The sequence below is a fragment of the Crocuta crocuta genome, unplaced genomic scaffold (genome assembly GCF_008692635.1).
Source record: "Crocuta crocuta isolate KB4526 unplaced genomic scaffold, BGI_CrCroc_1.0 scaffold221, whole genome shotgun sequence".
Lineage (NCBI taxonomy): Eukaryota > Metazoa > Chordata > Mammalia > Carnivora > Hyaenidae > Crocuta > Crocuta crocuta.
In genome coordinates this window covers 4,257,117-4,270,547 of record NW_027528610.1, presented here as the reverse complement: position 1 = coordinate 4,270,547, position 13,431 = coordinate 4,257,117, and the positions used below count along the sequence as shown (strand labels likewise).

The following is a 13,431-nucleotide window of genomic DNA, read 5'->3' as shown; positions in this document are numbered from 1 at the left end:
GTGTCTCCCTCTCTCTCTGCCCCTCCCCTGTTTGTGCTTTGTTTCCGTCTCCCCCCCCCCAAAAAAGAGAATAAAATATAAATAAATAAGTAAATAAATAAAAGGAATAAGTTTAAGCCATTTTCACCACTACTTTTGATGTATGAATCAGATGTGAACTTCACCCCCTCACACTGTCTGCTCTGCTAGTACATCACAAGAAGGTGCCAGTTTCCGATGAGAAATTCTGAACTGAAACACATTTGAATACCTTCCACAAATACTGCCATTGTTTTCGTCATTGTCCTTCTGCTGCTGAGCCTGAATCCATTTCTCCCACAAAGGTGGGAAGACCTGCATATCTTATTCAGGGTATGCTGGGCAATGAGACCATCTAAATGTCCTCAGGCCCTTGAAATACTCTTTTTTTTTTTTTTTTTTTTTTTTTTACAAATATTGTGATGATTCTTTGGTGTCATATTGAGGCGATTCTTTCAAGAGGCGTGGCTGTCACACACAGTGAATCAGGTATGACACGTAACACAGACTGACGACAATGGTACCCAAGGATGGGCTTACCTAGATGTTTCCAATCTTCGTGTGTGCAGGTAACGTCGTGGTAGAAGCTTTCTGGGAAGCAGCATGGGGCACAAATGCGGCGTTTTCACTAACACTGACTGTGCCCATGCCACACCCACGTGTGCAATAGGCGTTTCCACTGGAACCATCTATTTTGAAGAATAAACCCTTCTGTAATAACTCAATAACCCCAACATTCAACTGTGGTATTGTTCAAACATCTTAAATCTCTAGTTCTGCCAGAAAATTGCAGAAGCCTACATATCATCAAGATGAATGACGCAGGCTTCAACACCCTGAGGATCAAATTGCTTTCGGTCCCCTCCCAAAGTCACGTGCTGAGGGACCCGTTAAAATGCCTTGTAATCATATGAATATTCATACTCTCCAGAGATTCCATCGTTTCTGTCAAAATACCACATGTTGGAAAGACATGATTCATCTAGAAGCCGAGTCGGATCCCTGAGCCCTGTGATTCCGCAGGGGCCACCGTATTATTAATCTCCTCCGTTTCTGAGAGATTGCTGGTGGATGCAGATGGATAGGCGAGCATTCAGCTGTCACAGAGAATTTAGCAGACAGCGGACTGCTGGGTTTTGGCTTCAATGCCCGGGTCTGCAACGCCGGGGAGGGCTGTCCCAGCCTGCAATGGCTGCTCACTTGCTTATAAAACACGGCGAGGTTAACCCACGTGGTAAGAGCTTTGTCAACCATGCGGACTGTGGCCCATTCTTGACTTAGGACACTAAGTGAGTGTCACAGCCACTTTTTAAAAAACAATATACAACAGCGGCGCCTGAGTGGCTCACATGGTTCAAGCATCCGACTTCAGCTCAGGTCATTTTCTCTTAGTTCATGAGTTCGAGCCCCGCATTGGGTTCTATGCTGACAGCTCACAGCCTGGAGCCTGCCTTGGATTCTGTGTGTGTGTCTCTCTCTACCCCTCCTCTGCTCACACTCTGTCTCTCTTTCTCTCTCAAAAACAAACAGATGTTAAAAAATTAAAAAAAAAAAAAAATAACACACTACGGGGGCACCTAGGTGGTCGTCAGTTGAGTGTGTGACTTCGCCTCAGGTTGTGATCTCGCAGTTCGTGAGTTCGAGCCCCCACATCAGGGCCCACTGCCGTCAGCAGAGTCCACTTCAGATCCTCTGTCCCCCTGTCTCTGTGTCCCTCCCCCAACTCACACTTTCTCTCTCAATATATAAAACTTTACCAAAAAAAACCCTCAACAGAATAAGATGCAAAATATGAGAAGTGATCACTCCGTTAAGAAAAAAAATCATTTCAAGAAGCTTGTTTCAATTAATAAACTAAGTAAAACTTAGTGGATGATGATGTAAAATATATGCCTTATAAAAGTTCTAAAACTCTTGCATTATGGGGCACCTGGGTGGCTCAGTCTGTTACGCGTCTGACTTCAGCTCAGGTCATGATTTCGCAGTTTTTGATTTCAAGCCCCGCCTCCAGCTCTGTGCTGACAGCTCAGAGCCTCGAGCCTGCTTCAGATTCAGCATCTCCCTCTCTCTGCCCTCCCCTGCTCATTCTCTCTCTCTCTCTCTCTCAAAAATAAACATTAAAAAAATCAAAATTTTTGCACTAGATCACAAGTCAGCACCCCCTTCTAGAAAAATCTAGGGGCAAAACAACAACTGTAGCTTTTGTCCCTAAAGGCAAAACCCCACCGACGCTCGCGTACTTCCCGCGGTCCTAGGAGACAGTGGTTGAGTCTCTCAGGGAGCGTGTTAAGCGGAGGTGCGGCCCGCACTGCTCAGCGGCGCTCTCAGGAGGGGAGGTTCAGGTTTAACAGCACCCTTGGTTCTTGTAACAGAGTCTGAGCAGTCACCGCTCCGGCTCTCCGGGCCAGCTGGCTTACGACGGTTTCTCTGCGAGCAGGTGTTTAGGACAAACGCACAAGAGCATGCCCACCAGTTTAGAGTGTTCCCCCTTCTGTCCAAACCCGCGTACGACCTTTCTCCTGCTGCTGTGCTGACACCAAATCTCTGCAGTCTCTCCTGCCTGAGCTACACACGCTCTGAACACGTGCGCGTGGCCGGTGACCGCCCAGAGGCGAGACGGGTGGTTTTCAGAGGAAATGTCCACTTTTCTCGGGGCGCCTGGGTGGCTCCGTCGGTTAAGCATCTGCCTTTGGCTCAGGTCATGATATCACAGTTCATGGGTTTGAGCCCCGTGTTGGGCTCTGTGCTGATGGAGTGGAGCCTTCTTGGGATTCTCTATCTCCCCCTGTCTCTGCCCTTCCCTCTGTCTCTCCCTCTCTCTCAAAATAAATCAATAAACTTGAAAGAGAAAAAAAGAAATATGCACTTTTCTCTAAAGTTACATACGGGACAGAACGGTTGTTTTCGAAAGCAGGTGTTCCGGATACAGTCGCGGCTCAGGAACGCCGTCGACCCTCCCTGGATGGTGACTGCCCTTGCTGACTGCAACCCTTAACACTATGCGCTAACGGGGTCCTCCCAGACCTAAATGTGATGGTCACCTTCACCCATTCTCCTCACTGTTGTTTTGCTCAGAAATTTGCATGGGGGGGGGTTCCCCATGTCGTTTGTGTTGCAAGGACATCTATGCTTACACAGTGCACACTTGAAGAGGAATGCCCTGGTGATACCTTAAAGCCCCTTTTGTCATGTGGTACACCTTTCCGGGCAGGGCACCAGAAGCACAGGACAGGAGGGATATGCGCGGAGCCACTCTGGCGAGAGCCTACCCCACTGCACTTGCTATCACGCGCCACTCTGCTTTCCACATCCCTCCTCCCGGACTGGCTGGAGAAATCTCGTCTACATGGAAGGGGAGACGTGGCTGGAAGGACCACCTGTCTTTCCAGCCCATACGGAAATAACCAAGCACTACGCCTCACTGACAGCAATGTCAGGATAAGAGGTGATACCGACCGTCGTATGAACTGGGCCGCGTCCGCCACCAGCCTCTGCGTGAGGTTGTCGTAGGAGATGGGCTGCTGGCTGATCTCATGGTTCCTCATCAGGAAGCAGTTCAGGGGCCGGAAGTAATGCAGGAAGCAGACGAGGAAGCCCAGGATCGTGGCGGCCAGGCAGAGAAGGCAGAAGAAGACCGCGGGGGGCACATGGGCCAGCCCCAGGTACTTAAGCACCGCCAAGGTGAGGAGAGTGATCGCTATGATTTGGAGGGGGATGAACACCAGCATCCTGATGCCCCTGGTGAAGACGCTGCCTTCTCCGGGCTTGCAGTCCCTGAGGTTGGTCACAGGGATCCCATGGAAATAGTCGAAGCCGTGGCTCAACGGGTGGTGACAAAAGTCGGTTTTGTTGTGACAGTTCGTCCCAAGGTGCCACTTCCCTGAGAAGGAAGTGGGTGATACGTTTAGACCCAAGGAACACCCTGACCTGAACGTCACCTTCTGATTCCCACTCGGTGAAAAGTGGGATCGCTCTGCACATTTATGAGCCAAATGCCTACTATTCTGTAGAAGCATGGTTTTCACTTCCTTGTCCACAAACAACAGGATATTCACTACTTGCTCTACCAGAAAACAGTAACTCATTTAACAACAACAGAAAACCCAAGAGACAAACACCTAACATATTTAACAGGCTGGTGACAGAGATACACAGAAGCGATTTTTAAAGACGTTTCCTTATAATTAAAGTCATAAAACCAACTTGGTTTGTTCCTTGAATGTTAAAAGTGCAAATGAATCCTTTCTCAGAAAGGTACACCTGAAGCATAAGGAAATCTCACTCAGAACTCAGCAATTATTTTAAACATCTATGACATTTCTTATAAAATGTTAATTATACCACTAAATTAGTGAGTACCTCACAAAAGAAAAATATCATGATGGTTTTATGACAGGAGTAGGAGGGAAGACAATGGCCATTTTGCTTCTATGAGATATTTTAGGATCCATCTGATGACCCACATAGACCTAAGCTTATCAACTAAAAAGGGAGAATGTATTACTCCTAACTACTGAATAAAATCAATGACAAGTGAGACAAAGTGTGACATAATTTTATCACTAAAATATAAAATTAAAATGTTCAATAGCATAGTGTGTATATGCAGTTTTATATGCTGTGGGGCTCTGTATAATTATCGATTTATCATTCTATCACCTATCATCTGTTTCATCTCTGTATCTCATCTATAAATCCATTATCTACGCATCCACCCATTACCCATCCATTGATCCAACATCCATCCACTCATCATCCATCTATCCACCAATTATCCATCCATTCAACATCCATCCATCTAACCATCTTCCATCATTCATCCATCCACCCATCATCCACCCGTCATCCACCCATCCATCCATCATGCATCTATCCATCAACCCATTATCCATCCATTCAACATCCATCCATCTACCCATCCACCCATTATCCATCATCCACATCCATTATCTATCCATCTATTGTCCATTATCTATCCATCATCCATCCATGTATCCATCCATCGTTCATCCATCCATAGTTCATCTGTCCATCATCCACTTCATCTGTTGATCTATCCATCCCTACCTCCTCTGTCACCTACCTTTCCATTTATCCATACATCCAACAGTCCATGCATCTATCATTATCTCTCTCATCTATCTATCTATCTATCTATCATCTATCTATATTTATCTACCTATCCATCCATACACACACATATACTCACACACACTGACCATATCTTTATATTCAAATAGCTCTGATACGTGCACTGCATTTTAATTGAAACGGAAATCATTTGTTCCCTGTCTGAAGTCGTACAAACTGTATGCATGATGTCATCCTCAAGAAGGCAGTCATCATGCCTGGTCCCACTCACCCTGCCCAGGCCCTCAACTCCCCTCCAAAGCTGCCCCTACCTATCAGAGCTGTTGCATAGCCTTGATCCTTGAGAAGCTTGGCAAAGGTAATCTCACTGGTGGGAAGTCCTCCGGATGAGGCCGAGAAGAGAAACACACCCACGAGGGTCTCAGATGCCATTCCTGAAGCAGGAGAAATGAGCACTGAAAGAGGAGGCCTCCTCCTCGGGGAGGCCCTCAGGAGGACAGCAGCCGTGGCCATGGTGCACGGAGGTTACCTGATCGGACGGGGTACCGGCCTGTCATGAAGGCCGCCCTGCTCGGTGTGCATAGGGGCGACGCTGCCAGGTGTTGCGTGAGCTTCACCCCTCCTCCAGCCAACCGGTCAATGTTGGGAGTCCTGCAACAGAAGACTCACGTCGTTCGTGATGACCCAGAAATGTGCAGCCTCCGCCGCGGCTTCTCACAGTGCGCCACCTCTCCACCACCCAGGGAAACCCCTGGGGGACGCACGAGGCCAGACCAACCGTCCCAGGGCTTCTGCTCTGCGAATGGACCGGCTGGCCCTGTCAGGGCGTCGCTGCACATGCACTAGGCACGCAGTCCTAGGGCCGCGCTGAGCTCTCCTCCCACGTTGTCCACTGGGAACGCGGCCCCTGCGTCTCGGCCAGCCTGGCCACCTTCCGCCCTGCAGACCCTGGCACAGACGGGGTTCTCCCGGGCCTCCTGGCACCAAGCCTGTCCCTAAGGGGGTCTGATGCATGCGTGGGGCACAGATCCTGCCACAGCAGCTTGCTCACCACAAAGCGACAGCTCGGCTGGCTGTGCTCATGACTACACCGCAGGGTAACACACATCGTGCGTGTCGTGGCCCACGGCCCCCTGCTCCGGTGCCCACGCAGAATAGCCCTCGGTGACGCACAGCATCGAGGGGACAGTCATCTCCTCGCAGTGCTACAGGCAACAGGCTCCCCCACCCATGAATTTAGTGTGCACGTTGGACAGTCAACGTCTCTACTGTGCTTCCGCCTTCAGTCAGGGATTTAGAAGATTCACAAGAGCTGAGTCTGTGTATCTGACTTAAAGCTCCCCGTGCTTAGACGGGCCCACCATGAAATCTGACTGGTCTGGCGTGAGTGTATAAAACAGAAAACAAGAAATGTAATGCATAAAGAACTGGAATCGAATACGGAAGAAGGCAGATCTGGGGGACACGGTGACATGAATTCTTCATTATGATTTTATACACTTTTGTTTTTCCTTTTGAGATTGGGTAGAAATGGAACCTTAAGGCTTGGGTGTAATTTTCTAATTAAGACACCTGAATATAAACAATTATGTATTCTCTCCGTGAACTTCAGGAATACATATATATATATATTTTTTTTTAGGAATGTTCACAGCAACTTTATTTATAGTCACGACAAATTAAAAACAACCCTAGTAAATAAATAAACTGTGGCATATCCATACTTTGGGATACTACTCAACAATAAAAAAATATGGAACGCTTCACGAATTTGCGTGTCATCCTTGCACAGGGGCCATGCTAATCTTCTCTGTATCGTTCCAATTTTAGTATATGTGCTGCCGAAGCGAGCACAATACATATATTTTTTAATGTTTATTTGAGACTGGAGGGGCAGAGAGAGAGAGAGAAAGAGAGAGAGAGAGAGAGAGAGAGAGAGAGAGAGAGAGAGAGAGAGCNATACATATATTTTTTAATGTTTATTTGAGACTGGAGGGGCAGAGAGAGAGAGAGAGAGAGAGAGAGAGAGAGAGAGAGAGAGAGAGAGAGAGAGAGAGAGAGAGAGAATCTCAAGCAGGCTCCACACTGTCCTCACAGAGCCTGATGTGGAGTTTGAGCTCATGAATTGTGAGATCAGAACCTGAGCTAAATACAAGAGTCAGGCGCTTAACTCACTGAGCTACCCAGGCACCCAAGGAATACATATCACATTAAGAATAATAAATAAAAATTTTTAAATGAATACATATTACGATCCTAATAAGAAAAAGGAAATTAATAACAAGAGATGTATGGTGAGTGGCAAAAAGTAAGATCTATGCTTTTTTTTTTTTTTTTTAACAAAACGAGGTTAATGGTGGGGTGGAAAACTTATGTGTTCAATTGAAATCTCATCCTCGTCCATGTGTTTAAAAGTCTAACAAATGTCACAGGGAAGCACACAGCTTAAAACAACAAGCAGCATCGGGGTGCCTGGGTGGTTCACTCAGTTAAGCATTCGACTCCTGGTTTCGGCTCAGGTCATGATCTCACAGTTTGTGAGACTAAGCCCCAGGTCGTGCTCTGTGCTGACAGTGTGGGGCCTGCTTGGGACTCTCTCTTCTCTCTCAAAAATAAATAATCGTAAAGAAAATTATTAAAAAATAAATAAGTAAAATAAAATCTGAATGGCAGAGGGGTACGTGAGTGACTCAGTCACTTAACTCAGTCAGTTAGGCATCAGAGTCATGATTTTGACTCGGGTCATGATCTCACTGTCTGCTGGTTCAAGCCCCACATCGGTCTCTGTGCTGACGGTTTGGGGCCTGCTTGGGATTCTCTCTCTCTCTGTCTCTCTCTCTGTCTCTCTCTCTCTCTCTCTCTGTCTCCATGTGTGTCTCGAAAATAACTAAACATTAAAAAAACAACATAAAACAAGCAGCATCTGATACAAAGTTTTGGGGTGGGACCAAGGCATGCCTGGTTATGCCTCTTGCACAACGGTTTCCCGTCATAAGAAGAGCTCAGAGCCCATCTGGTTGATGTGACACATCACAGTGAAACACCCCTCCACGCGGTGGTGTCATGCTGAAGAGACGATGAGGAGGCAGGGGGATGGCGAGGAAGTACATCAGTCTCCCGTGGCACTGACTAACGCACCCACCCCCGGGTCCACACAGTCACTATTCATGGATCTTATGAGAAGGTTCTATGAAAGCACATGATCTCCTTCCCCACCTCGTGTGATTCCGTTTGTACTGACCGTTGGTAAGAGGAAGCTCAGGGCCATTCTATGTGACTGTTTCATCACTATTATAATGAGAAAATGCTGCCTTGAGGCCAATATTCTATTACTTAAGGGCCGACTTCCTTTCTTAAGCCAAAGGGCCCTTAGAATACGTGTTACGTGAACCCAGTGTTACACAGGGGGCTGAGAAACCAAATGGCCTCATCTGTCCCTGACTCTAGTCCCCATTGTCCTTCTACCATCAATGATCCCTGACCCTTGGAAGGTTCCGGAGTCATTCAACCTGACACGTGCCTCTGGGGCACCTGTCCCTGGCCAGGGTGGCTGGTGACTGTGGAGACAAAATAAGCTGGGATGGGGGCAGAGGGGACACCCTTGGGAACAAACCCAGGTAGCAGACAGAGAAGAGAAGATAAAGAGGCGAGCCGACGTGAGGAGGGGACGGAGGACGTGCCAAAGCAGGGTAGGATCACTGAGTCGGTCAGTCATTAGGAGGATCTTTCTAGTGGTCACACGTGTTCAACACATGAAGCATCTGCCTGTGTCCACAAGAAGTCGCACGTGAATGCACGTGCCGTGAGGGGGTGGTGTGTGCACTCTGTCCTGTGTCCACGTCGCTGGGGACCGCTGCCTACGAGCAGGCCCAGGCATTCACACGCACCTGCGTCACCTCACCTGAGTGTCTTGTTTCCGTAGCATCCCACATCTCCGATGCCGAGGTCGTCGGCCAGCAGCAGGACGAAGTTGGGCCTTGTGGCTGCATGGCTCTGGGCCGCACTCAGGAAAGACAGCAGAAGCAGGTGGAGCCTCATCTTCCTGCAGAGGGAAGGACACAGACAGAAGTGAGGGGCGCCAGCGTGCAATGGGCCGTCTCCTTTTTGGGACCTTCTCCCAACCTGCCAGCCCCAGGCCATCTGTGCTGTAAGAACACACTAAGACACTGGAGGGCAAGAAACTTTATTCTCTCTTCTCTGGGTGTTTGCTTCCAAAACAAACATTTCTGTCTCTAAGGAGAGTAACAACCTCTCACTTCTTTCTTTTTATTTAAGTTTAGGTATTTTGAGAGAGACAGAGAGAGCATGGAGGGGCGGGGGGCAGAGATACAGAGAGTTCCAAGCAGGCTCGGCAGCATCAGCTCAGAGCCTGACATGGGGCTCGAACCTATGAACTGCGAGATCACGACCTGAGTGGAAACCAAGAGTTGGACAGCTAACCAACTGAGCCGCCCAGGTGCCCTGTGACCTCTCGTCTCGACTCTATGCCAAGACACAGGCTCTGCTGGGAAGAATGCAAACACCACCATCTTCTATCTCTTCTTGGCAGGTAAGCTCTGTAAGTAGCTAAAAGTTCTCTGATAGGTACTTCACTGAGACCCAACGGTCAATGTCCTCTCCTTTCTAATATTAGCTTTTGTTTGTTTGTTTGTTTTTAAAGGGAAAGAAGGGCAAATGTTTCAAAACTCAAGGAGCACAAGGTTCATAGCCTGGGGCAGCTCAGGGTGCAAACTCAGCCAAGGAAGGGACTGTAGCCCCGTCTTGTGACTGTCTTCACCACAGACGGTTCTGACGTCCACACCATAATCCCTGGACCTGCAGCCTCCAGAAGGAACCCGCTCACACCTTCATCTTAGCCCTGAAGACTCACTTCAGCCTTCCTATGTCTAGAACGTTAAGATACATGAATTAGTGTGCTTTTAAGACCCAGAAATGCAACGTCATCCACACAGACATGCAAACAACCCTTTGTGTGTCCATTCCTGACGCCGTCTTGTGAGGCACGTGGAGCTTCCGTTTTCTGGCCCTTTCCGGGTTTGGGGATGCTAGCTTCCCCCTCCCTGCTTCTTCGTCTCCCATCGCTGTCTCCCACCTCCTAGACTGGAGTCAGTGTGCCCATCCCACCTTCCACTGGAACCAGAGCCCGACCCTGGGTATTAGACTCTCCTCCACAGGAGGATGTGGCTTCCCAGGTCATTCTGTTGTCTGCCTCCCTCGCTCCTCCACTCCCCGCAGTCTAGTGCTTTTGCAGCCTGACCCCGGGCCCCCATCAGGTAAGAGCCAGACCGCAGGCAGGTGCTGTCCCGGCCATGTTGTTCGACAGGCCCGGTGGGTGCCAGGGAGCATGCAGGAGACGCATCACAGCCCCCAGTCATGGCCAACATCCATGTCCTTCGTGATCCCTCCTCTCTGAACATACTCCCTGACGTATCGCAGCATTTGTGAGTCAGCAAATGCGTAACCAGTGAACAGCAACTCTGGAGGCTGTACAACTGGAAGCATGCTCTCTCTCCTCCCTGCGCTGTGGGCACCATGGAGGCAGCGGCTGATGGGCGAGCATCCAAGAAAACCAGGTGACATGGAGCACCGACGTTTACTCTGTTGACTTCAAATGCCTCACTCCTAACTCCACTGGATGGCGGGTTAGGAAGGACACTACACTGTTTTAGACGGTTGGAAGGTTCGATGGGCAAGAGAAGGATTTGCAAAGGAGCACCCATCTGTGGATAAAAAGCCTGACATACAGTTGAGCTTCTCAAGAGTACTGGCGACACCCTACTGGGTGTAATGCCCAGGAAACGCCTTGCGGTCGCACGTCAGGGGTCCCTGAGTGGATTTAATGCCTTGCAAATCCGGAACTAAAACCAGCGATGGATAAAGGAGCAGCTCCCTAACTTCCTGGCCCCACAACAAAGCAACATGGGGCCTTCCCGCCAGAGAGGGTGAGAAAACCACAACACCGCACATGTGCGCTAACTGCTCAGTGCTTTCATGTTTCCTTTCACCTAGACACAAACACACACAACTTCTTATTCGGAACCACACTTCTGTGAGTGCTTGCGCACAGTGTAAGCGCTCTGCCTACGCCTTTGTCAGCTCACCTATGTGAAGAAATAACAGGAGTGCATGCACATCAGTATTAGGACTATTTCATCAGGATTAATCATTTATTGTGTAAGTAAATGATTACTGATTATTGCCTCCTCCCTATTATGAACAGGGTCCCCGGCCCTGATGTCACTGGCATCCTTGCTGGGGGCTCACTGGTCCCTGGAGGGCGCACAGCTGCACCCTGGCCTCGCGCACTCACTGCTGGCAGCAACAGGGCCCCGGCGGAGAGAGGCTGACCCATGACCACCTGCCGCGCGTACCCCCCCCATCTGTCAAATCACCAGCCCGTCTCTGCCTCCTGCATCTGCCCCTCATGGCCCGTGCTCTCCTGTGTGCACTGCTCAGCTTCTACATAAGGATTCGGAAGTGGCCACCCGTCTGGGTGACGGCGACTTTCTCCCCGGCATGAATTCAGCCTCTTTGTCGGCACTTCCGTGTGTCAAACGGGGACGGCCATAACAATAGCTTCTCAGTGCCCTCGAGAAGATAAAATTACACGCTGAGTGCTATGAATCCATATGGGAGCCTTCAGTAGTGGCCAGCAGTCGTTAGCGGGAGTCAGCACTCCACCATTCTTACAACTTTGCGGAGATGACAGTCAGGACAGTGACAGAGTTTGAAATGATGCAAGCGGTGACCCCCGCGGCAGCCTCCTGCTTTCCATTCCCCTCCGGGATAATCCCGTCCCCTGCTGTGGGGCTGGGCCTCCAGGCTTGCTGCTAACGAACGGAAGGTGGAACACGGAAGGCGCGTGGCATCTTTGATGAGGTTACAACACCCGATGACCTCCGTGTGGCTGCAGCCTCTCCTCCTGCTGCATTTTAAGAAGTGAGATTCCCCAACTGGAGGGATGCCGATCCGTGGTGGGCAAGTGATGGAGGCCCCCAGCCAGCCGGAAGCAAGGACCCGAGGCCCTCAGGCCGACAGCCTGCAAGAAACGAGATCTGCCCACAACCACCTGAGCAACCTCGGGAACGGATCCTTTGGATGAGACACCGTCCTGGCCAGAACGTCTACCACAACCCAGCGGCCAGCTAAGCTGTGATTGCCTACGCACTGAACCTCTGGAGATAACACGTCCACAGGCTTTGAGCTGCTGATGTTTGCCGTCATTGATTACATGGAGGCAGAAAACTCGTAGAAAGTGCGATCGCCTTGGATGGGAAGTTCGGTTGTGGAATGAGGGCCTGAGAAAGCCTCTCCATGGCCAGGCTCACAGGCCACGCTGAACTTATTTTAGGAACATGCTTCATTAGCAATGGCTAGTCAGGATTTATGTAAGTAATTTAAAGATACATCGCTCAGCTCACCAACCATGTGAAAAATGAATTTTTGTTTTACATTGAAAGTTGAAAATACCAGGAATGAAAAATGTACTTCTGGTCGCCCAGAGGAATACGGTTGACAGATTGAACGAAGCAAAATCCAGGCTCCTGTGAGTCCTAAGTAATGTTTCACCAAAATAATCCATTTTTTCCCGGATTTTGTTTTGTTGTGTGTTTACTCATATTCTAAATGTACAGAAAGAAAACATAAAGCGAGCATTCAGGGAACCGGTCAGGTGATGGGACTCCTTCCGTGCTTTTACTGTGTTTATTGCGGACACGGCCGAATGCACAGCTTTCCCGCTGCCGCGTGCCGTTTTCCCGTTCTTTGTTTTTCCCTGCAACAGTGGAACTACGAGCTAGAGAACAGTCTGCAGGAGCAGCAGGGGTCAGAAGCAGACAGCACCGTTAGCCCACGGAGGGCACGGTGGACAGACGTGACGAACCCAATCAGGGGTCACGGGTGTGTCTGATTTGCGTTTTCTCATCATCCCGTTGCTTCATGATGCTTGGATCTGGCAGAGGTTGGAGGAAATGTGGCCACGTGCTCATGACTCCACAGAGATGTTGGTACCCAGACATGGTGGGCGCAGGCGGGAGAGAACGGGACGGACTGGGGATGCTATTATTACAACCACGAAATTAACAGAAGATGAGGTATTGGAGACAGAGTCATCAATGAGACTTCAACCTTGCTCTCTGGGGTGATACTGGGGCAATGAGCTTTGCAGAGAAGGACGGAGACAAAAAATGTCTGGGGCTTAAGATTATGAATCTGATTGACACCAGAATCTTAACACAGTAAGGATCCATTGTACACATGAATCTTCCCTGGGAAAAATTAGCTCCAATTTCCTGTGCAAAATTTTGCTGAGATGCCTATTAA

General features: G+C 49.2%; 1 protein-coding gene and 1 non-coding gene across 5 annotated transcripts in view; both read right to left on the bottom strand.

The window, feature by feature from the left end:
• The window catches only part of STS (steroid sulfatase), a 158,309-nt gene that overhangs the window by 75,775 nt on the left and 69,103 nt on the right, over window positions 1-13,431 (bottom strand). For 3 of the 4 annotated variants that reach the window (XM_077754704.1, XM_077754702.1, XM_077754701.1), the window contains 4 exons: window positions 9,011-9,151; window positions 5,639-5,760; window positions 5,421-5,564; window positions 3,475-3,898 (listed from right to left, as the gene is read on the bottom strand). In XM_077754704.1, the coding sequence (XP_077610830.1) occupies window positions 3,475-3,898; window positions 5,421-5,564; window positions 5,639-5,760; window positions 9,011-9,151 (831 nt within the window). The remainder of the gene's footprint in view (window positions 1-3,474; window positions 3,899-5,420; window positions 5,565-5,638; window positions 5,761-9,010; window positions 9,152-13,431) is intronic. The other variant, XM_077754705.1, reaches the window with a different exon arrangement.
• On the bottom strand, window positions 6,857-6,963 carry LOC144223954 (U6 spliceosomal RNA). The gene has a single exon (XR_013332882.1). It is a non-coding gene; the product is annotated as a U6 spliceosomal RNA (small nuclear RNA).